The sequence below is a fragment of the Oryctolagus cuniculus genome, chromosome 1 (assembly GCF_964237555.1).
Source record: "Oryctolagus cuniculus chromosome 1, mOryCun1.1, whole genome shotgun sequence".
Classification (NCBI taxonomy): Eukaryota; Metazoa; Chordata; class Mammalia; order Lagomorpha; family Leporidae; genus Oryctolagus; species Oryctolagus cuniculus.
In genome coordinates, this window is record NC_091432.1 from 103601236 (window position 1) to 103626471 (window position 25236).

The 25236-nt window shown below is 40.9% G+C and overlaps 2 protein-coding genes across 6 annotated transcripts in view; both read left to right on the plus strand.

Moving 5' to 3' along the window:
• SIK2 (salt inducible kinase 2) overlaps positions 1–25236 on the plus strand; it is a 149562-nt gene that overhangs the window by 60332 nt on the left and 63994 nt on the right. The gene's annotated exons all lie outside the window — the stretch shown is intronic.
• Positions 9057–11247, plus strand: LOC100357544 (large ribosomal subunit protein eL42). Its single transcript, XM_070078289.1, has one exon. The coding sequence runs from the start codon at positions 10797–10799 to the stop codon at positions 11115–11117; it is 321 nt and encodes a 106-aa protein (XP_069934390.1). The 5' UTR covers positions 9057–10796; the 3' UTR covers positions 11118–11247.

Sequence of the window (25236 nt, forward strand, 5' to 3'; positions counted from 1 at the left end):
TACATTTTTTAAAAAAAGGCCTTAATCCCATTGATGGGGTAAAAGGCTCGGAGTTTTTTTTTTTTTGGGGGGGGGGGGAGGTGGAATCCTTGTCATTTAATCATCTCTTAAAAACCCCACCTGCCAACACCCTCATGTTAGCCATTAAGTTTCTTTTTCTTTCTTTCTTTCTTTCTTTCTTTCTTTTTTTTTTTTTTTTTTTTTTTTTTTTGGTCAGGAAGAGTCAGACAGTGAGAGAGAGACAGAGAGAAAGGTCTTCCTTCCGTTGGTTCACCCCCCCAAGTGGCCGACACGGCCGGTGCACAGTGCCGATCCGAAGCCAGGTGCTTCTTCCTGGTCTCCCATGTGGGCGCAGGACCCAAGCACTTGAGCCATCTTTTACTGCCTTCCCTGGCCACAGCAGAAAGCTGGACTGGAAGAGGAGCAACCGGGACAGAGTCCAGCGCCTTGACCGGAACTAGAACCCAGGGTGCCAGCGCCGCAGGCGGAGGATTAGCCTAGTGAGCCACAGCGCCGGCCGCCATTAAGTTTCAACACCTGCCATTTTGAGGCCACACATTGAAACCATACCACACTCTAAAGGATGTTTAGCTAAAACTCAAATTGCCTTTGAGAGAGAAGTAGAAACCTTTGAAAGGGATTTTCCTTGTATTTTATTATATAGAAAAAGGAACCTCAATGTCCTTTTGTTTTCTAATAGCCCAAGAATAAATTTCTGCAGACATTTATTGAGCACCTAACATGTATTCACTTTTTACTGCTGTGGACTGCAAGTTGAAAATGTGTGGTGTTTTGCTCTCAAGTATTTCAGAGTGAGATATATTTGTTTAACAATGCCAAGGCTTAAAGAGCCAGGGAGCCTTTGTTGCATGAGATGCCGTGTCAGTTGGAACCTGAAGGACTTGCAATCACGTGGTCTGCACTTGAAGCTCTGCTGCCCTTGCCAGTAAACTCTCATTTCAGTGTACATGCTCTTGTGAAGCATTGCGGGCTTTGCAGTCCTTACAGTGGTTTGGCATCTCCTTACTCATGTTGATTTTATTAATCAGAATGTACTACTGTTTCTAACAACCTATTACTCCCGCAAAAATGGAAGAGAATGTAGAGAGGGGGGAGTCGCTCAATTTCAGATAAAGGTAACAGCATGAGCTAATGTACAAAATTAGAAAATGATGAGGTTTATATGGAGAACAAAGCAGTTCAGGTTGACTGGAGCAAATGGAGGAAAAGTAGGAAGAGGAGATGGTGATAAGAGTAAGGGCTTAGACAACTGAAAGCATATATGATAGAGCTTCTGAATTTTTTTTTTATTTTTTTAACTTCTATTTAATGAATATAAATTTCCAAAGTACAGCTTATGGATTACAATAGCTTTTTCCCCCCATAACTTCCCTCCCAACCACAACCCTCCCCTCTCCCACTCCCTCTCCGCTTCCATTCACATCATGATTCATTTTCAATGCTCTTTATATACAGAAGATCAATTTAGTATGTATTAAGTAAAGATTTCAACAGTTTGCACCCACACAGAAACACAAAGTGAAAAATACTGTTTAAGTACTAGTTATAGCATTAACTCACAATGTACGGCACACTAAGGACAAAGATCCTACATGAGGAGTAAGTGCACAGTGACTCCTGTTGTTGACTTACCAATTGACACTCTTGTTTATGGCATCAGTAATCACCCTAGGCTCTTGTCATGAGTTACCAAGGCTATGGAAGCCTTTTGAGTTCTCTGACTCTGATGATATTTAGACAAGGTCCTAGTCGAAGTGTAAGTTCTCTCCTCCCTTCAGAGAAAGGTACCTCCTTCTTTGATGACCTGTTCTTTCCACTGGGATCCCACTCGCAGAGATCTTTCATATAGGGTTTTTTGGTTTGTTTTTGTTTTTGCCAGAATGTCTTGGCTTTCCATGCCTGAAATACTCTCATAGGCTCTTCAGCCAGATCTGAATGCCTTAAGGGCTGATTCTGAGGCCAGAGTGCTATTTAGGACATCTGCCTTTCTATGAGTGCTGTGTATCCCACTTTCCCATGTTGGATCATTCTCTCCTTTTTTAATTCTGTCAGTATTAGCAGACACTAGTCTTGTTTATGTGATCCCTTTGACTCTTAGTCCTATCATTATGATCAACTTCTGAATATTTATTAGGCCAAGGAGCAGCATGAGCTAATTAATACTATAAGCGTGAAAGAACTGTTGAGAATTTTTTGGTAAAGAAATGACATATTCAGAATTCTGCTCTAGAAAGATTAATTTGTATTGGAACTGGGAGCTGCTGGAGCACGGGTCACCTTGACAAGTATTACAGCAACCAAGGTGAAATGCATTCAGGACTAACATGGAGTAATAGCAGTAGAACTCAGTTGGGGAGGAGGAAAAAGAAGGGAGAGGCACCAGCTGAAGAGACTGAAGAGGGAAAATTATCACAGGAAGCAATTGATGGAGCCCTGTGTTGCTATTGATGAAAGAATTCACCTGGGCAGTGAAGTGGACTGAGCACAGTTAGATTTATTGAACGTGCTGCGTGGAAACAGTGGGCAGGACAGCCAGAAGCTGACTGCTACAATGCGGGGTCTGATCTGAGGAGTAAACCTGCTACAGCCACCTCCTTATGCTTAGGGTGAGTTTGTTTTCTTGCCGTCTGACCCATTCTCCCACTTAGATCATTGGCCTTTCCAGGCAGAGCTGGTAAGTTTGTATTGCCATTAGCTGGGGGTTTTAAAGCTCTGACATTAAAAGCATGAAAACAAGAAGGTAAAAATTTGTCAGGATTTGATTTGAAAATCTAATGTGTGATCCAGATACCTTTGTGCTATCTGTGGAACATCTTTCACACTTAGATAGTTTGTTCTCTTTTAATGACCAGACTTTGGTTATTTGTATTTTAATAATGATTACATGGATTGTTTTTTGCTTTTTTACTTTTTTAGTTTTTTTTTTTTTTTATTTTTTATTTTTTTTGACAGGCAGAGTGGACAGTGAGAGAGAGAGACAGAGAGAGAAAGGTCTTCCTTTGCCGTTGGTTCACCCTCCAATGGCCGCCGCTGCAGCCGGCGCACCGTGCTGATCCGATGGCAGGAGCCAGGAGCCAGGTGCTTTTCCTGGTCTCCCATGGGGTGCAGGGCCCAAGCACCTGGGCCATCCTCCACTGCACTCCCTGGCCATAGCAGAGAGCTGGCCTGGAAGAGGGGCAACCGGGACAGAATCCGGCGCCCCAACCGGGACTAGAACCCGGTGTGCCGGCGCCGCAAGGTGGAGGATTAGCCTATTGAGCCACGGCGCCGGCTACTTTTTTAGTTTTGTTGCTAAGTTTTATTATCACTGGAGCTGTATTGTAGTGCTTCATCTGTTATCGTTGGCCTCCTTTAACTTACAGTTTTAGTCTAATTGGTCTTTTGCCTTTTTAAAAAACTTTGTTTATTTACCTGACAAGCAAAATGACAGAGAGGTGATGGGAAACACAGTGAAAGACAAAGGTCTTCCATTCTTGGCTCACTCCACCAGGAGCCCGGAACTCTTTGGGTCTCCCGTGTGTGTGGCAGGGCCTTGAATACTTGGACCATCTTCCACTGCCTTCCCAGCACATTAACAGGGAGCTGGATCAAAAGTGGAGCAACAGAGCCTCTAACAGACTCTCTGAAATGATATGCTGGTGTTGCAAGTGGTGCCTTAACCTGCTGCAGCACAGCACTAGCCCTGGACTTTTGTCTTTCTGTCTACCATGTGTCCTAAACAGGACTCCGTAAGTAGTAGAGTACACACTCAACCTAGCTCTTAGATAGAGATATACATGCCGGCACCACGGCTCACTAGGCTAATCCTCCGCCTGCGGCACCGGCACACCAGGTTCTAGTCCCGGTCGGGGCGCCAGGTTCTGTCCCGGTTGCCCCTCTTCCAGTCCAGCTCTCTGTTGTGGCCCGGGAGGGTGGTGGAGGATGGCCCAAGTGCTTGGGCCCTGCACCCACATGGGAGAACAGGAGGAAGCACCTGGCTCCTGGCTTCGAATCGGTGCAGTGCGCCGGCTGCAGCACGCTGGCCATGGCAGGCATTTGGGGAAGTAAACCAATGGAAGGAAGACCTTTCTCTCTGTCTCTCTTTCTCACTGTCTAACTCTGCCTGTCGAGAGAGAGAGAGAGAGAGAGAGAGAGAGAGAGAGAGGGAGAGATACAGTGTGAAGTTACATAGATGTCTCATGGTAATTCAAGGGTAAGAAATGCGGCTTAGCTGGGCATCATCAGAACAGGAAAGCTAAAGGCTGTCTTTTTCTTAAATAGCAATAATGCTTTTCCTTCTACGTTCTCTGCTTCTTGCTACATATCTCTCTCCTTCTCTCTCCTTACCAGTTTCCTCTGTCTACTGATTCCTTTTTGCAATGATTCATATGAGCTCCCTGTTTTTATGTATTCTTTCAGTTTGTTCCTCATAACTAATTGCCATCTTCCCTTTTTTTTTTCTCTCATTTTCCTAAAGGAGTCTGATTGACTCAACTCATTTTGCAATCCAAGTCACAGTGTCCTTTCTAATTCAGCAACCTTTCAGCTATAAGTAATAAAAATCTTACAGTGGCTGAGAAATGAGGGAATGTGTTGCTCCCTTTTATATGAAGTCCAGAGGAAGGGCAGCCTTTAGCAGTGGCTGATTGGAGACCCAGGTGTTGGCAGGAACTCCAGGTTCTTCACAGCCTTCACTCTGCCACCCTCAGTTTTAGCCTTTTTTTTTTTTTCCACTTGCGCAGACATTTGTTGAGCACTTATCAAGTACAAGTCCGGGTGCTAGCTGCCACGGGAAATACAGAGTGAACACAGATGCCCCCTGCACGCAAGGGGCTCACGGTCTAGACAGTAAGACAGCACATAGTTGGCTGGAGCTGGGCCTTTGCAGGGGGAGCTATTTGAGAGAAGGAGCACATGTAGACAGGGAACAGAGGCAGAACATGGCCCAGTGAGGGAGCACTTGGTTAGGATTGTACAAGTGGACAGTCAGAGATAGATAGCATGTAGACTGCCTGCATACTAAGCTCCAGGGGCTTAGATTTCATGCTGTGGCCAAGAGCCATCGAAGATCACTGAATACGAGCAGAGATCTCCAAACATACACTTCAGGAAGATAAATCTGGAATGTGGTAGTCAGAAAGGGAGATGAGTGAGCTGAGAGGGGACCTGGCTGGTCAGGACCACTGCCCCCGGTGATGCCAAGAGAAGACTGGTGGGCAACGCATGAGAGCAGATGCAGAAGCCACAGGAGGGCCGGTGGTGAAGGATGGAGGGGCAACAGATGCAGGCTGAGTCCACAAGGCGGGTAGGGAAAAGTGTCTTCCTGGAGGGCAGAGCCAGAGGAACAGTGGGGTTTGGGGAGAGTGGTGAATCCCGAAGAGTAAACTCAGAGTTTCTCAAAATGTGACCCCTGGGCCGCTGGCATGGGGGCCAGGCAAGCAGCAGACTGAAGCTGCAGTTAGCCTTGTTCTTAGTAAAATTGCTATGGCTGTTCCAGCCTTCACATGCAGGGATAATAGTGTTCAGAGAAAGGAGTGGTCATTTCTTCCTGTGGCTTTTTCTTAGTGAGAAATTTTTTCCTAAAATCTGTGCTTAAGTTTGGTTGGCTGGCATTGCAGCTAAAGATTGCTTCAGGTTAATAAACTCAGTTAATGAGCGAGAGAAACCTTCAGAATATACCATTCCTAACCATCACCTGCAAGGGGAGTGGGACCAGCCTGAGACTAAATCAGGCCGTCTCTGCAGTTGTGATTGTCTTCTGTGGAAAATGCAGCTTTATATCTAGAGTTACAAGGGAATTGTGGTCTTTTGATGGAAACCCAGAAGAGTCCTTCTGTTCCAAAGTATATGTCCATATAGGAGGACCTTCAAAATCTTCATGGAAAATATGCATTAGGAAAAAAACTTTGCATGGATTTCAAAATTTTTTCTGCACCAAAAGTAAACTTATCTTTTAATTCCATTTTTATATAAACTCTTTGAAGTACCCATATACATTAATGTATAAATGTTTCTTTCAAAATAAGAATTAGGTGGGAATTTTACCTGAAGAAAATTGGAGTTCCTTTTATTGGGATGAAAAGTTTCCTGGAATAATTTCTGGATCAGGTGTGTACCAATGTAGTATACACCACATATTTAATATATAGGTATAGTATATGGTTTGTACCTAAGTATAAAGCAAGGCCACTCTCTGCTATGAGCAAGGACTGTCCAGCAGTATATGGCAGACAGGGACACTGAAATGTGTCTGCTGTATACCTCTTTTTGATCCATCTTTTGAATTCTTATAGGCAGAAAAAATTTCTCAGATTTTCGTAATTAATATATTGATTTCAGTAAATATTGCTTCTCAGTATTTCTGTCATGAAAAATAGTGGTCACGTGAAATTTTTACAAAGTTTAGAATTATTACTAAGAATATAATTTACATGATCTGTTTCCTTGCTGAGGTTGGGTATACCGGTTACTAAGATGAATCTAAAAACATTGGATGTCTGCTCTCTCTTTGCTTGCTATAGTATGTAAGCAAAAGATTGAAAATACAACCTCATTGAAGAAGATTGTTTATGGACCAAAAGAAAAAGTAAACTAGTTTAGAACCCAAATAGATTATTCTTTTCAGTTAGAAGCCCAGATGGACTCTACTCATCCCTCCCTCCCTCCCTTCTCTCTCTCTCTCTCTCCTTCTCTTTAATATTTATTTATTTGAAAGGCAGAGTTATACAGAGAGCAAGAGAGAGAGAGAGTCTTCCATCTACTGGTTCATTTCCCAGATGGCCAGCAATGGCTGGAGCTGCACCGATCTGAAGCCAGGAGCCAGGAGCTTCCTCCGGGTCTCTCATGGGTGGAGGGGCACAAGGACCTGGCCATCTTCCACTGCTTTCCCAGGCCATAGTAGAGAGCTGGATCAGAAGTGGAGCAGCCCGGACTCGAACCAGCGCCCATATGGGATGCCAGCACTGCAGGCGGTGGCTCTATCCACTATACCACAAACGCTGGCGCCCAGATAGACTCTTTTCACAGATCTATGCCAATACACTTTTATGTAATTTGAGACTGACTTATTTTTTCAAAATTAGTTTTTAATTGTACATATTTATAAAGAACAGTGTTATTCAAAATATGTATATAATATACATTTTGATCAAATCAGGGTGATTAGTGTTTCTACCTCCTTAAGCATTTGTCATTTCTTTATGTTGGAAACCTTCTCTCTCCTCTCCTAGTTATTTGTGAAATATATATTACATTTTTATAGTCACCTGCTTGTGCTGTGAAACACTAATATTTGTTTTTCCTATCTAACTGTACTTTGGTACCTGTTACCAATCTTCTCTTATCCCTCCTGCCCTCTAGTAACTGCTATTCTACTTCTGTGAAATCAACTTTTTTGGCTTCCATGTGAGTCAGAACATAGGGTATTTGTCTTTTTTATGCCTGGCTTATTTCCCATAGCACAATATTCTCCTGTTCCATCCATGTTTCTGCACATGACGGGATTTCATCCTTTTTATGACTGAAAAACATTCCTGTATGTGTGTATCTCACATTTTCTTCACCCATTCATCTGTCACCAGATAAGCTCAGTTGGTTCTGTGTCTTGACTGTTGTGAATAGTGCTGCAATAAGTCTGCAAGTGCAGGTATCTCGTTGATAACCTGTATTTCCTTTGGATCTATGTACCTCGTAGTGGGTATAGCTAGATCATAGTAGTTCTGTGTTTAGTTTTTTGATGATTCCCCATATTGTTTTCCAGATTGGCTACACTAATTTATATTTCTACCGGCAGTTCATAAGAGCTCCCTTTTATCCACATCCTTGCCAGAATTTGTTATTTTGTCTTTTTTCTTTTAGCCGTTCTAACTGGAGTGAGAGATTTCTTGGTTTTGATTTGCATTTCCTTGATGATTAGTATCAATGAGCATTTTTTCATTTGCTTATAGGCCATTTGTGTATCTTCTCTTGAATAATGTCTATATGGATCATTTACCTTAAGTCTGATTATTTGGGTTTTTTGCTGTTGAGTTTTTTGAGTTCTTGATATTAGTCCCTTGTTGGATGTAGATGTATGTTTGTTAATATTTTCTCCTGTGTTGCAAGTTATCCCTTTACCATGTTGATTATTTCCTTTGGTGTAAAAAAGGCTTCTTAATTTTATATAATCCCCTGTGTCTATTTTTTGCTTGTGTTTTCTGTGCTTTTGGGGTCTTATCCAAAAAATCATTGCCTGTACCAATGTCTTCAAGTTTTTCCTCTATATTTTCTTCTAGCAGTTTCATAGTTTCAGGTCTTACATTTAGGATCTTATTCCATTTTGAGTTGATTTTTATATAAGGTGAGAGAGAGGATCTAATTCTTCTGCATATGGATATCTATACTTTTCCCAGTGCCATGTGTTGAAGAAAATAACCTTTATTCTTTCGCAAATTGTATTTGGGGGGAATGCTGTGGCCTTGTGGAAGATCAGTTAGCTATACATGCCTGGATTTATTTCTGAGTTCTCAATTCTGTTTTGATGCCAGTGCCATGCCGTTTTGGTTACTATAGCTTTGTAGTATGTTTTCAGATCGGTATTATGATGCTTCCAGCTTTGTTCTTTTTGTTCAAGGTTGCTTTGACTATTTAGAATCTTTTATAGTTCTATATGAATTTTAGGATTTTTTTCATTTCTGTGAAGAATACCATTAGTGTTTTGAGGGGATTGCATTGAACCTGTAAATCCCTGGGTAATGTACACAATTTAACAGTTCTTGTAACCAGTGACACGGGATGTATTTCCATTCATTTGGTTCCTCTTCAGTTTCCTCATCAGTATTTTGTAGTTTGCATTGTAGAGTAGGGATCATTCATTCAGTTAAATTCATTACTAGGATATTTTTATTTGTTTGGGGTATATTTTTTGATAGCTGTTGTGAATGAGATTGCTTTCTTGATTTCTTTTTCAGGAAGTGTATTATTGGTATGTAAAAATACTCTGATTTTTGTTATGTTGATTTTTGCATGCTACACCTTTACTGAATTTATTTATCAGTTCCGGAAGTTTTTTTGGTGCAGTCTTTGTTTGTCTACATATTAAATCTTGTTATCTGCTAACAAGGATTATTTGAATTCCTCTTTCCTTTTGATTGATTGCTTTATAAGCCTTGTTAGTAAGAAAGAAACACCACAGATTGTAGAAACAAGGTGGGAAAGGGAAGCGGCTACAGCACCAAACACAGTCGTCGTCTTTTCAGTTCTGTTTATAGCCCTGATAGTTACTTTTTTTTTTTAGATTTATTTATTTATTTATTTGAAGATTTATTTATTTATTTGAAAGAGTTACACAGAGAGAGAAGGAGAGGCAGAGAGAGAAAAAAAGACAAAGAAGTCTTCCATCCGCTGGTTCACTCCCCAATTGGCTGCAATGGCCAGAGCTGTGCCGATCCGAGACCAGGAGCCAGGAGCTTCTTCCAGGTCTCCCATGCGGGCGCAGGGGCCCAAGGACTCAGGCCATCTTTTACTGCCTTCCCAGGCCATAGCAGAGAGCTGGATCGGAAGAGGAGCAGAAAGGACTCGAACCGGCGCCGATATGGGATGCTGGCACTTCAGGCCAGGGCTTTAACCTGCTGCACCACAGCGCCGGCCTCCAGACTCTTTTTTTTTTACAGGTAGAGTTATAGACTTTGAGAGAGAGAGACAGAGAGAAAGGTCTTCCTTCCATTGGTTCACTGCCCAAATGGCTACTACGGCCGGCACTGCGCTGATCTGAAGACAGAAGCCAGGTGCTTCTCCCAGGTCTCTGATGCAGGTGTAGGGGCCCAAGCACTTGGGCCATCCTCCACTGCACTCCTGGGCCACAGCAGAGAGTTGGACTGGAAGAGGAGCAGCTGGGACTAGAACCCAGCGCCCATATGGGATGCCAGTGCCGCAGGAGGAGGATTAACCAAGTGAGCCGTGGTGCTGGCCCCAGACCATTATTTCTTAAAGCATGTTACAAAAGCCAATCCTTGACCTGCTCTTTGAGGAAAGTTTCTGTAGTGACAAACAGTGAGAATACTAAATCCTTCTGGAGATCTACACTGCAGGTTAGTAAGGGCAGGGAATTTTTGTAGGAGATAACACAAATGTCTTTAATCCTATAGTTTTCAAACTTTCTTAATCATCGGGTCTCTCTTTTTACATACCATTAATAACTTACAGAGCACACCGAGCTGCAGGTGTCAGCTCTAACCTTACGAAAGTAGTGTTGTAGTGAATATGACGTAGTAGTATGTTGGAAAATATGAGACAAGAGATTCTGAGCATAAACTGCTGCTTGGAAGTTGCTGGAATAATCTGGTTAAGATGTGACAGATGGGATAATAATACCAAATATTTATTTGTCAATTCAAAAAATAATTTATTTGCCAGGTACTGTTTTAGATCCAAGAGACACAGGGGGAAAAAATGTTCAAAAAATCTTGTCCACTGAAGTTTATTTACATCCTAAAAAAAAACAGAGGAAAAGAAATAGAATAAATAAATCTAAAATGATTAATGAAGACTGCTAAAAAGAAAAATAAAAGCAGCCAGAGCCCCGGGGCAGTGGAGGCCTTTGTGATGAGTTGACATTTAAGCAGAAACCTGAGTGAGTGAGAAAGAAAGCAATGCAAAAGATCTGAGGTAGGAACCCAGTGTCGCTAGAGTGGGATGAGATGGCAAGTGGGGAGAGATGGTGAGGGGTTGCATATGTTAGATAGGCAGTGGTTGAAATCATGTAGGGCCTAATAGATCGTGGTAAGGCTTTCTTTCCGAGCCGATAGCGTTCCAGCAACATGGTGAACGTTCCGAAAACCCGCCGGACCTTCTGTAAGAAGTGTGGCAAGCACCAGCCCCACAAGGTGACACAGTATAAGAAGGGCAAAGACTCTCTCTATGCCCAGGGAAAGCGGCGTTATGATAGGAAGCAGAGTGGCTATGGGGGACAGACTAAGCCGATTTTCCGGAAAAAGGCTAAAACTACAAAGAAGATTGTGCTGAGGCTTGAGTGTGTGGAGCCCAACTGCAGATCCAAGAGAATGTTGGCTATTAAGAGATGTAAACACTTTGAATTGGGAGGAGATAAGAAGAGAAAGGGGCAAGTGATCCAGTTCTAATCTTCGTCTTCTGTTTTGCTATGAAGACAATAAAATCTAAAGGTTACCACTGTTCAGTTCATTTGGTCTTTTGGAAGGGAATGAACCAAAGCCATCAATAAAACTCCTCTTGGAAAAAAAAAAAAAAAAATAGATCGTGGTAAGAGCTTGGACTTTTATAACGAGTGTCAAGCAGAGCATAGATATGGTGTTACTTAGTTTTTCTGTGATCGCTCTGCTGTTTGGAAAACAGCCTGGAGGGGAGCTGGACAAGAAACAAGGCGACTGGTTAGGACCGTTACAGCAGCCCAGGCAAGAGATGAGGCTGGGTTAGACTCAGAGTAGTCCTGCATTTGGTAGTAGGCAGTCAAGCTGTTGACCTCATGCCCCAGGTTTCATTTGAAGTGTTTAATAATCCTCAGAAAAATCTTTTGAAGTAGATATGGTTATTATCTCTGTTTTAAGTTAAGGAGACCAAGACACAGTATCTTGCCCAAAGTCACACAGTGGTACTGGATTTGGAACACAGATGTTTTAACTCCAGAGCCCGTGCTCTAACCTTTAGACTGCCACATTCTCACTTTTTTTTTTTTTTTAAAGATAGATTTATTTATTTATTTGAAAGTCAGAGTTACACGGAGAGAGGAGAGGCAGAGAGAGAGAGGTCTTCTATCCGCTGGTTCACTCCCCAGTCGGCCACAACGGCCAGAGCTGCAGCTGGGTCTCGAACCAGAGCCCGTATGGGATGCTGGCGCTTTAGGCCAGGGCATTAACCTGCTGCGCCACAGTGCTGGCCCCCATATTCCCACTTCTGAGAGGAAGCAGAGGCACCCCCTGGGCCAAAAAGTAAGTCTCTGTTTCCTCTAGTCAATACTACCTCATGTCTTCTGCCTTCTATCTCCTATCTGCATATGCAAAAATTGCTAAGAAATAATCTTAAGTTCCACTTTAATCACCTTTTAAGTTACTTCTACTTGTCTTTTTTTTTGTTTATCTGTGGAATTCGAAAGCTTTTCAAAGTTTCTTAAGAGAAATCATGTTTTCTGGATGTTTTTCATTACAAGAAAAGGTTGGGATAGCACAATGTGGGATTGTGCAGACTGGAGTATGGTACAGAATGAAGTACAAGCCAAGTATTCTTTTAGGGTTAATTCTGACAGTTCTTTGAAACGTTATACCCAAAAAACACCACAATTAAACACACACACTCACTCTCTTATTCTTGCGCTTACTCTCTCCTTCAGTTAGAGAAATGGGATAGCAGTCAGCTCACTGTAGACTTGTTTCTCTGCTTAAGATAGCCAATTACTGGAATTCTGAAGGGCATATTTGGAACAGGAAAACTGCTATTGCTGATCATATTACCCTTATCTTTTCCTTGTTTTTCCCTTTCTTAGGAACTTTCTATGGGTGGAGAAAATAGTCTTAGAAATTTGCACATTTGAAATATTTTTCCAGCTGCAATGGCTGTAATCAGATCAAAGAAATCAAGGTTAGATTAAATCTCTCCCACAATCCATTGGATTTTGTTTCTAAAATACTCACAGTGGACTTGAGAGAAAGATTGAAATGAGAAAAGAATAGATCTAGATGCTGTGGGAAGTCACTAGGTTTTGGTATGTGCCAGGGATGCCATGAAGCAAGTGGAGGCTGTGGTTGGGATGATTCTTAGGTATAGCCCAAATGGGTAGGAGAGATGCGCATCAAGTTTTAGAAATGGCAGAGGACCACTAAACCTACCATTCCATTTTTCAGAGACTTTGGTTTTCTTAGTGCTGCACTCTAGGTTACTAGGCCTCTATTAAGTGTCAGAACCTTGGAGAGTTCCAAGGCAGAGGAAATGGTAAAACAGGACTGTGACTACTGCGCTGACAGAAGTCAACAGGTTGAAGACTCTCATCAATGATGCCAAAGCAGACTTCCTTGCTTTCTATTAGAATCTCCAAGATGTAAAAGACTTCCATTTCTGCCTGCCCCACCCTCATGAAAATTGTGGTAGGCTTAAGGGTTTCAGTCCATCTTGTGGAACAAGCACAGAGTCATAGTTGCAGTGGGGTTTGTGTTAAATTCTCACAGAGGGGCTCACATGGTTAATCTCCCGCCTGTGGCACCCACATCCCATATGGGCGTCAGGTTCTAGTCCCAGTTGCTCCTCTTCCAGTCCAGCTCTCTGCTGTGGCCTGGGAGTGCAGTGGAAGATAGCCCAAGTGCTTGGGCCCTGTACCCCAAGGAGGAAGCACCCGGCTCCTGGCTTCCATTCGGTGCAGTGCTGGCCATGACGGCCATTTGGGGGGTGAACCAATGGAAGGAAGACCTTTCTCTCTGACTCTCTCTCTCTCTCTCTCTCTCTCACTCACTGTCTATAATTCTATCTGTCAAATTGAAAAAAAGAAGAAGAAAGACTTCTACAGCATTTTCCAGGTTTAGATGAATTATTTATTACATATACTGAAGGGGCAAAACATGATGCCAAGGTACAGAAACAACTTAAGGTCTATAGACAGGTGAATGGGAAACAAAAGGTATATTCATACACACACACTTATGTGTATATACAATGGAATACTTTTCAGCCTTTAAAAAGAAGGAAATCTTGTGATATACAACAACAGGATGAAGCTGTAAGACACTATGCTAAATGAAATAAGCCAGTCACAGAAGAACATGATCCCTGTTGCATGATTCATCTAAAATAGTCAAATTGATAGAAACAGAGTTGAATGGTGGTTGCCTGGGTCTGGGAGCTGGCGGGGCATGGAGGAAATGGTCAATTGTTCAACAGGTATACAGTGCCAGCCCCCATTAATGGACTTTTAGATTGTTTCCTGGCTTGTCTGTTTTTAAAATAATGTGACGCTGAGTGTACTTGAATATATGTCCATACAAACTTAATGTAATTCTGTGTCAAAGATTAAAGTTTGGTTTTGGTAATTACCATTGATGAATTTGAATATGTGCCTTAGGTCTGAGCTATGACCTATAGCTTACTTCATTATATTGTATAGCATTTGAGTCTCCAGCTATTTGATTAAATCAAAGATGTTTTCAGTTTTGGGTTTTTTTAGGCTTGAAATAATGACTTTGGATTTTACTTTGAGAGATATGGGAAGCCATTGAAAGATCATAGGTAGAAGGCTGACATGATAGAACTATTTCTAAAGATAACTCTGGCTACTGTGTTAAGAATGGAAGACAAGGAAGAAACAATAAAAGTAAAACCGGTTAAACTACTGTAGTAGTTCAGGCAGGGAATAATGGTGGCTTGAACTAGAGGGAGAATGATGGAGTTAAAGAAAAATGGGGGGCAGCCAGTGCCGCGGCTCACTAGGCTAATCCTCCACCTTGCGGCGCCGGCACCCCGGGTTCTAGTCCTGGTTGGGGTGCCGGATTCTGTCCCGGTTGCCCCTCTTCCAGGCCAGCTCTCTGCTGTGGCCAGGGAGTGCAGTGGAGGATGGCCCAAGTCCTTGGGCCCTGCACCCTATGGGAGACCAGGAGAAGCACCTGGTTCCTGCCATCAGATCAGCGCAGTGCACCGGCCGCAGCGCGCCAGCCGCGGCGGCCATTGGAGAGTGAACCAACGGCAAAGGAAGACCTTTCTCTCTGTCTCTCTCTCTCACTGTCCACTCTGCCTGTCAAAAAAAAAAAAAAAATGGGGGGTTTATGGATGAGGTTATAGACGTGGCGATAAATGAGGTTAGAGATCAGGATACCCAGCATTTTATTAATGAATTAATAAATACATGGCTGACAGATAAATCAAGAAGGAAACATTTAAGGTTTGAAGGAAAAAATTTAAGAATTACAGTTAACTCCTTTACATCTATGTCACATACATGGTCCTTTTCTGTCTACTTCCAAACAGATATTATTTGACTAGAACTAAACTGGTAAGAGTTTGGAGAAGGAGTTAGGGAGAGAGGGATGAGGGGAGAAGGGGGAGAGGGAGGGAGCTAGCTATAGAAAATATATTTGTATATGTAAATCTGTATCTCTCATAGGTAAGTTATTGCTAATAGCAATTCTATGTAAAGATAGTGTATTTTTATAGAGTTGCTTCTATTTCATCACTTATTACAGAAATAACCTCTTTTTATTTTGACTTCTATATAAAAATAACCTCTTTATTTTGACTTCTTAATGTTTTCTCATACACAAAAATTCCAGTAAATTGAGTTGAAAACCTCTTGGTAAACAAGTAATTAAGTTGTTAATCCTTAGCTGTATTATAGCTGTGGTCGTTTACCCAGTATTTAGACTTTATGGTCTTTAGACCTTGACTTTGGTTGCATTTTGAATGCGTCATATCCTTAATCCCTTCCATCCTCTCTGAATGTGTTTTATTGACCATAAACTGCATTTCTAAACCCTGCTCCATCTACATTCTCAGCTCCTAAACTATTGCTGTATCTTTTATCTGATTGTTATGGTGATGCCCATATTTGATAAAATTCTATTCTATTAATGGTACAAGCTGTAACCTAATTACAGTAGTTTAAAATACTGTGGATCAAGTATTTATCATATATCTGTGTAATGAAATTTTCTTAGGGAAACATTAAAAAGCCAGAAACTCACTGCATGTGAGTTATAAATCCATAGTGGCACTGATTGTTTAATCCTTTAAACTTCAAAGGATCAAATCCAAAGACATTGACAGATCTCATTGACTTTTTCCAACTTGTTTAATTAATAGACATCCTTATTTATATAAAAGCTTAAAGACCCACAAATATTTGAATAGCATGTAAGGTATTCTGTTTGAACTGTTAACAGTATTAGTGCATGATGGATTTTAAAAATAGAGCAAACTCAGAATTTCCCCAAGCCTTTAGCTTAAGCTCCTCTTGAATTACACATTTCTAAAACTTGTTAAACTCCAGTAGGATATTCTTTACTTAACTATGAAATGCTTATTGCTAAGATATTAGTAAACCTTGGATGGTAATTTTTAAGAACACCATCCGAATTATAAAGGAATAATTTTTATTAACATTCTCATGGTAATTATATAATTAAAAGTGATTAATTTTAGCATGACTTAGCAAATTCCTAGAAAGCAAAATGAGCTTACTATTAATTTTTTTTTGTCTAGAAGAAGGAACAAGAGGATGGGGAAGATTGATTAGAAAGAGACTCTGCTGAGAATTTGCTCACTCAACAAGGTAGTCAGGAAACTCATGCTCTAAAATCTTTAGAAACAACAGTTGTTACAGGATATGGGGCTCTTTAATGTCTTTCAAGTTGTAAAGCCATTTTCTAACTTAGGTAGGTCTAGCGTTCTAAGCTAAAGACACAGAGTGAGATACTTGGCCTTGACAAAAAGAATTGGTGAAGGAGATACCAAACACCATCTTCAGAGTGTTTCATTTTATATTTTGTATGTCAGCACTGTGGGATAATTAGTGTTTGGGTTTTCCTAAGAGCAAGGATTAGAAACCCATGCTAATGTCTTTCTTGGTTAACCATACCTGTGGCACAAGACTAACCACCTAAGCCACCTGGAGACGTCATTAAATTTAAGAGGTGAATCTGAAAACCCAACTCTATGAAATCATGTCACTTTTGCTGAATATTAATCTTTTAAAGGCTGCAGAAGAAAATCTTGCTCAAGACTGTACCTGTTCCTCTGTTACTCAGAGTCATTAGCCCCTGGATTCTTAGGACCAGCAGATTTCATAAGCTTGTCAGTTCTTTTCCATTGTTAAAAGCAAACATTTATTCAATAGCAATATGCTCCCAGGGTTTTGTACCCGTTCTTTTATTGAACTGTATTTCTGTCTCTCTGAACACTCTATTTGGCACCCTACAACTAACTTTGTGAAAAGTCAGGTGTTTTCCAGAACTACTAAAAGTGAAGATAGAGGATCTCCTGTCTGTATTACAACCCTGATAATGGCCCAAATTGGAGTGATTTGTCTTTTTTTTTTTTAAGATTTATTTATTTATATATTTGAAAGTCAGAGTTACACAGAGAGAGAAGGAGAGGCAGAGAGAGAGAGAGAGAGAAAGAGAGGTCTTCCATCCACTGGTTCACTCCCCAGTTGGCCGCAATGGCTGGAGCTGCGCTGATCCAAAGCCAGGAGCCAGGAGCTTCTTCCAGGTCTCCCACGTGGGTGCAGGGGCACAAGGATTTGGCCATATTCTACTGCTTTCCCAGGCCATAGCAGAGAGCTGGATCAGAAATGGAGCATCCAGGACTTGAACTGGTGCCCATATGGGATGCTGGCACTGCAAGCAGCGGCTTTACCCACTGTGCCACAGCACCAGCCCCTACTTTTATCTTTCTTATGAGCCTCTTAGATTTGGTCTGTTTTCTTCTGGCTTCTTACAGTGAATTATTTTTTATCTAGAATTCTGACCTTTCAGCTTCACTGCTGAATAAGAGCAGTTTCATGGCTTCCATATATCTAATTTCTCTCTAGTCATAAAACAAGCACCCTAGGGATTTTTGTAGTAGAAATAACGGGATGAGAGATGAGACAAAAACAAACCAAGGGGCCAGCACTGTGGCATAGCAGGTTAAATCGCTGCCTACAGTGCCAGCATCCCATCTGGGTGCTGATTCTAGTCCCAGCTGCTCTACTTCTGATCCAGCTCCCTTCCAATGTGCCTGGGAAAGCAATAGAGAATGGCCCAAGTCCCTGGGACCCTCCCACCCATGTAGGAAACCTGGAAGAAGTTCCTGGCTCCTGTCTTCTACCTGACCCAGCCCCAGTCATTGCAGCCATTTGGGGACTGAGCCAGCAGATGAAGATTTCTCTGTCTCTCCTCTTCAATTCAGACTTTCAGATAAATAATTTTTTTTAAAAAAAGTCAAATTTGAAGCCACATTTTCATACAAAGCTGATGTCCATTTGAGTATTAATATTGAATTAAAAAGCAACTTTAGCTGTTTAACTTTTTACTTAAAAAATTATTTTCTTAACATGTAAAACTTATATATGTTTATGGGATATAGTGCAATAGTCCAACAAATGCATAAAGTGTAAGCTGGTCAGATCAGGTGGTTAGCATCCCCACCTCTATGTGAATAGCTTCCCAGCTCCTCTGCTCCAGTTCTTCATATAGTGTATAATAAATTATTGTGAACTCCATTCTCCCAACTATGCTGTGTAACACTAAAACCTATTACTTCTGTGTTTTGTTATCCTATATCCAATATCCCTGTATCCCTTCTCCCCCTACCCTTCACATTTTCTGGTAATCACTATTCTAATTTCATATCAACATATATATATTTTTTAACTTCCATAGACGAGGGATACCCATGCAATCTTTGTCTTCTGTATCTGGCATATTTCACTTAACATAATGACCTCCATCCAGTTCCGTCCTTCTGTGAAAATATCAGAATTTCATTCTTTTTATGATTGAGTAAAATTCTATTGTGTATATATTTCACATTTTTTATAAATTCATCCATTGATGGATATCTAGTTTATTCCTGTATCTTGGCTATTATGAACAATACTGCAGTGAACACGGGAGTGCAGATATCTCTTTGGTACACTGATTTTGTTCCCAGAAGTGGGAAAGCTGAGTTATAAGGTAGATCTATTATTCATTTTCTGAGGCACTTCCATACTGTTCTCCATAATGGCTGTACTAACAGAGGTTACTTAATGTATTTGGAAACTATGACCTGCAAAGATGAAGTGATCCCCCAAGAGCTAAGAATATAACCTAGAGTTTTTAACGTGGTTTTTTGTTTGTTTGTTTGTTTGTTTGTTTGTTTTGTTTTGTTATGTTATCTTCTTCAGTTACTCCTTTGACTTAGGAGTTAGCCCTAACTAACTCCTTTATTTCTTTTTTTTTTTTTTAATCTTTTATTTAATGAATATAAATTTCCAAAGTATGACTCATGTGTTACAATGGCTTCCCCCCCCATACCGTCCCTCCCACCCACAACCCTCCCCTTTCCCACTCCCTCTCCCCTTCCATTCACATCAAGATTCATTTTCGATTATCTTAATGTACAGAAGATCAGCTTAGTATACCTTAAGTAAGTATTTCAACAGTTTGCTCCCACACAGAAACATAAAGTGAAAAATAATAGATGATTTTTTTTAAATGATGATGAAATCAGATCAGACCTATTGTCATGTTTAATCCCAGTGAGAGTCAAGTTGGGAATTGATAATTTCTTTCTTTTTTTTTTTTTTTTTTTTTCTTTTTTTTTTACAGAATATCAGTTTAGTGTACATTAAGTAAAGATTTCAGTCGTTTGCACCCCCATAGAAACACAAAGTGAAATATACTGTTTGAGTACTCGTTATAGCATTAAGCCTCAGTGTACAGCACGTTAAGGACAGAGATCCTACATGAGGAGTAAGTGCACAGTGACTCCTGTTGTTGACTTTACCAATTGACACTCCTGTTTATGGTATCAGTAATCTCCCTATGCACCAGTTATGAGTTTCCAAGGCTATGGAAGCCCTCTGAGTTCTCCGATTCTTATCTTGTTTAGACAAGGTCATAGTCAAAGTGGAGGTTCTCTCCTCCCTTCAGAGAAAGGCACCTCCCTCTTTGAAGACCTGTTCTTTCCACTGGGATCTCACTCACAGAGATCTTTTTGCCAGAGTGTCTTGGCTTTCCATGCCTGAAATACTCTCATGGGCTTTTCAGCCAGATCCGAGTGCCTTTAGGGCTGATTCTGAGGCCAGAGTGCTATTTAGGACATCCGCCATTCTATGAGTCTGCTGAGTATCTCACTTCCCATGTTGGATCACTCTCCCCTTTATTTATTCTATCGGTTGGTGTTAGCAGATACTAGACTTGTTTATGTGCTCCCTTTGACTCTTAGTCCTTTCATTATGATCAATTGTGAACTGAAATTGATCACTTGGAATAGTGAGATGGCATTGGCACATGCCACCTTGATGGGATTGAATTGGAATCCCCTGGTATGTTTCCAACTCTACCAATTGGGGCAAGTCAGCCCGAGCATGCCCCAAATTATACATCTCTTCCCTCTCTTATTCCCACTCTTATGTTTAACAGGGATCACATTTCACTAACTCCTTTATTTCTGAAAGTGAATCATGGGCTGGCGCCACGGCTCGCTTGGCTAATCCTCTGCCTGCGGCACCAGCACCCCGGGTTCTAGTCCCGGTCAGGGCACCGGGTTCTAGTCCCGGTTGGGGCACCAGATTCTGTCCCGGTTGCTCCTCTTCCAGGCCAGCTCTCTGCTGTGGCCAGGGAGTGCAGTGGAGGATGGCCCAAGTGCTTGGGCTCAGCACCTGCATGGGAGACCAGGAGAAGCACCTGGCTCCTGGCTTCAGATCAGCACAGTGTGCCAGCCGCAGCAGCCATTGGGAGTTGAACCAACGGAAAAAGGAAGACCTTTCTGTCTCTCTCTCACTGTCTAACTCTGCCTGTCAAAAAAAAAAAAAAAGTGAATCATAATTGGTTCTTCAAAATCATGACTAATCAGCTGTCCCCCTTTTCTATCACTGAATGTGGAAATAAATAGGAAACAGGGAGTAAATCTAGGTGATAATAGCTGGTAAACTGGCTTTAAAAAGATGCTGAAGTGACCTCCTCCTGAGCAGAAACTTCAGAGTAGTGTTTTCTACCTCATCGTACTTATGGAGCCAGTAATTAATACAGTCTACATGAGCAGCTCCCAACGCAGTGTTTTCAAGACCAGTCAGGTTGGTTTTTTTTATCTAAAGGTACCCAGATGTATAAAAATGACACAAGTGTATGTGTAATAGTTAAGGAACACAAAGTGTCACAGTCATACATTGTGTGGCAGGTGTTCAAAAGGTTTATTTTTTATAATTGTTTTGAGTTTTATAGCTGAGCAAACTTTTTTCTAATACTGAAAAATTGTATCAGTTGTATTTTTGCGGTGATGTTATATTGCAAACAACCCTCAAAATTCCTTGATTTGCATCAAGAAATATCTTTTGTCTGTAGATCATCTGGGATGGTTCCATTTTGAGTCACAGATTGGGTTCAGATCTGCACCATGTCTCTCATTTGAGGCATGCTCTCCTCCTGGTAGAAATACAGATCAAACTACAACATCCCCCATGAGTAAGACTAAACGCAACAGCACAGTGACACACCACCTGTTCTGAGAGGCATTACAAAGTCACATAACAAAGAGCATGGATAAATAGTGATATGAGCAAGAGTAAAGAAATGGGAGCAGTAATCTATCCCAGAAATATTTCACCCTCATAACATAAGTTTGTCAGTGAACTAACGTCCTCTTTGATTTCTAAATAGTTGAGCAGGTAGTTAGAATCTGTTTTCAGCTAACCCTTCCCTGTCACTGTTTTTTCTATCTGACAAATGACTTCGCAGTGTCATTGCTTACTGTATGGGACCCCAGGAAGCATACAATCAAAATTAAACCACTAGGTAGTAAACTAAGAGACTTGACTTTTCATTAACCTGTTTACCCGAGAAGTTTGATATGCTGTTTAGCTAGCTTCATTGCAAAATTGTTCAGCTTAATACATAGTGTTATGTTCCCAGTTCCCATTTCTGAATGAAACAATTCAACATGGCTTTCCTGTTGTTTTGATTCACTTAAAGAACTTAGTGAAGATGTGAAAGAGGTATATTTGCCCTTTGATTTATGAGTGAATAATAACAATGTCTTAGACCTCACGGTCTTGGCTAAAATTATAGATATCTTTAAAATACATCTATACAGTAACCAAAAAGTAATAAATACAGTAATAGTAATAAAAGTAATAGATTTTTTTTTTAAGATTTCTTTATTTAGTTGAGAGGTGGAGTTACAGAGATGGGGAGAGACAGAGAGGTCTTCCATCCGATGGTTCACTCCCCAAACATCTGCATCTGCCGGAGCTGGGCCATCAAAAGCCAGGGGTCAGGAGCTTCCTCCTGGTCTCCCACATGGGTACAAGGTCCCAAGCGCTTGGACATCTTCCACTGCTTTCCCAGGCCTCAGCAGGGAGCTGGATTGGAAGTGGAGCAGCTAGGACTTGAACCGGCACTCATATGGGATGCTAGTGACACAGGCAGAGGCTCAACCCTCTACACCACAGTGCTGGCCTGGGTACACTTTAATCAGTATCTTATTCTCCAGGTTTGATGTTTTTATCCTAATACCTAAGAACTTCATGGTTTGGTAAAAAGTGTGACCAGGGGTCCAGCGCTGTAGCCTAGCTGATAAAGCTGCCACCTGCAGTGCCAGCATCCCAAATGCACACCAGTTCAAATACCAGCTGCTCCACTCCTGATCCAGTTCTCTGCTGTGGCCTGGGAAAGCAGTAGAAATGGCTCAAGTTCTTGGGCCCCTGCACCTACATGGGAGACCCAGAAAAATCCTGGCTCCTGACTTCAGATAGGTACAGCTCTGGCTGTTATGGCAATCTGGGGAGTGAACCAGTGGATGGAAGACTTTCTTTCTCTCTCTCTCTCTCTCTCTCTCTCTCTCACTCTACTTCTGCCTCTCTGTAACTCTGCCTTTCAAATAAATAAATCTTTAAAAAAAAAAAGTATGACCAGATTGCATTTATAAATATTATTATAACACTACCATAGATTGAGTAAATAACTCACAACATCCAGTAGTTCAGCTTAGAATGACTCATTATCAGTCCAGTCATATTCATTGCTCAGAAATAATTCACAGCAGACTTTGAGGTCCTGTAGAGATTATAAAAATAGGTGGGATGAAGATACCTATTTGAGGGATTGTCTGAAATGTTTAATGCCATTGAGATGACATCATCATCTTCTAGTAATTTTTTTTCATCTTCTAGTAATATTAAATAGGACTCCAGGCACTTTCACAGGCTATTCATTTGACATTATTATTTTTTTAAATCACTGCCTAAGAAACAGTTCTTGGACATTTAATGAAACATTACTTACCTCAAAATTGGCAGGAAACCCCAGCTTTTGTTCTGGAACTGTATTGAGAGAGTGCATGGTGTTTGAGACAGTATCTCATCTTGTCTGTAGACCAGTATTGCCTCATGACATCATTTCTATAATTAGCTTGAAGTGCTAGTTAAAGTTTTTATTATTTAACCTTTTTTTTTTTTTTTTTTTTTTTTTTTGACAGAGAGAGAGACAGAGAGAAAGGTCTTCCTTTGCCGTTGGTTCACCCTCCAATGGCCGCCGCGGCCGGCCATCCTCCAGTGCACTCCCTGGCCACAGCAGAGAGCTGGCCTGGAAGAGGGGCAACCGGGACAGAATCCGGCGCCCCGACCGGGACTAGAACCCGGTGTGCAGGCGCCGCAAGGCAGAGGATTAACCTAGTGAGCCACGGCGCCAGCTTATTATTTAACCTTCTTTCAAATAAGTATTATAAACTTGTTTGCATTCAGGACTGATTTTATTTGCTTGTGTCTCCCACATCAGCTATGGAGACCAATTCTATAGATGTGCTTAAAATTTTTTTTGTTTAATTTTTGGGTAATGGAACTTTATGACTTTTTAACATGGAGTTACATTTCAGATTATTTTTTAGTGCTTCTTTTTTTTCTTTTTTTTTTTCTTTTTTCTTTTTAACTTTTATTTAATGAATATAAATTTCCAAAGTACGGCTTATGGATTACAATGGCTTCCCCCCATAACGTCCCTCCCACCCGCAACCCTCCCCTCTCCCATTCCTTCTCCCCTTCCATTCACATGAGGATTCATTTTCAATTCTCTTTATATACAGAAGATCAGTTTAGCATACATTAAGTAAAGATTTCAACAGTTTGCTACCACACAGAAACATAAAGTGAAAAATAATAGATGATTTTTTAAATGATGATGAAATCAGATAAGACCTGTTGTCATGTTTAATCCCAGTGAGAGTCAATTTGGGAATTGATAATTTCTTCTTCTTCTTTTTTTTTTTTTTTTAACAGAAGATCAGTTTAGTATACATTAAGTAAAGATTTCAACAGTTTGCACCCCCATAGAAACACAAAGTGAAATATAGTGCTTCTAAAGTATACAGTAAAACCTTTACATTGTGTCTCAGTATTTCAAAATACAGTCTCCCTTCTGGGGCCTGTTAATCCTTGTTAGTTTGACTTCTACTTCAGTTTCATCACATGCCTTCCCCCCTTCCCTGCTCAATGTGTTTCTCTTGGGCTGCTTTTGGTTTCCTGAACCTGCTACATCTTATCCTGGAGGGCTTTATTCCACTGTTGAAATAGGACCTTCTCATAGAAGCCTCTCTTGGTCACACTACCTAAAGCAGCCTCCACCGGATACTTTCCACTTGGGCACCCTGCTTCCTTAGCATTCATTGTACCCTGTCATTATTTTTGTCTACTTATTTTTTTCTCTAGCGAAATAGAGGCCTCATTAGAACAAAGTGCTAAAGCATAGAGACTGACAAAAAGAAGTTACTCAATTATTTGTTGAGTGAATGAATAAATGGGTGATTCTTACCCTTTAAATTGAAAATAGTTTAACTCTTCCTTAATTTGAGAGGGTGAGGGAGGAAAGCACCGTGCTTTGGGTTTGACCTGAAGAGTTAGTACAGTTAAGGCCCCTGGGTGGTCCTGTGCTACTCTGCTCATTAGTCTGATATAATTGATTTTAACTGAGGTGTTTGGGATTTTTTTAAAATAGATATATACACATATTTGCAACCTGATCCAAAAATCAGGTTCTTTGTACATAATATGATAAAATATATACAAATAATTTCAAAATGAGAATTGAAGTTTTTTTCTTAATAATTTGTGTTGTAAATACTAGACTCTTGTAAGAAACTATAGACTGCAATCTTTACTTAACATACGCTAAATTGATCTTCTGTATATAAAGATAATTGAAAATTAATCGTGATGTGAAGGGGAAGGGGAGAGGGAGTGGGAGAGGGGAGCGTTGTGGATGGGAGGGAAGACACGGCAGGGGGTGGGGGGGAGAGGCTATTGTGGTCCATAAGCTGTACTTTGGAAATTTATGCTCATTAAATAAAAAAAAAAAAAAGAAACTATAGACTGCATGATATTCTCAGACAACAAGGTAAATTGCTATGCATACACAGAGACCAACAGTATAAATAGGGAAATAAAACCTTCTGCAAGGGGTATTTGCCATCAAGTTAGAATTCATATGCAGACAGTCCCTGCCCATCTGTCTCCTGGAAGAAGTCAGATAGTTCCTGTGTCTGGGCCCACAGCTACTTAGATCTCAGAAGTTT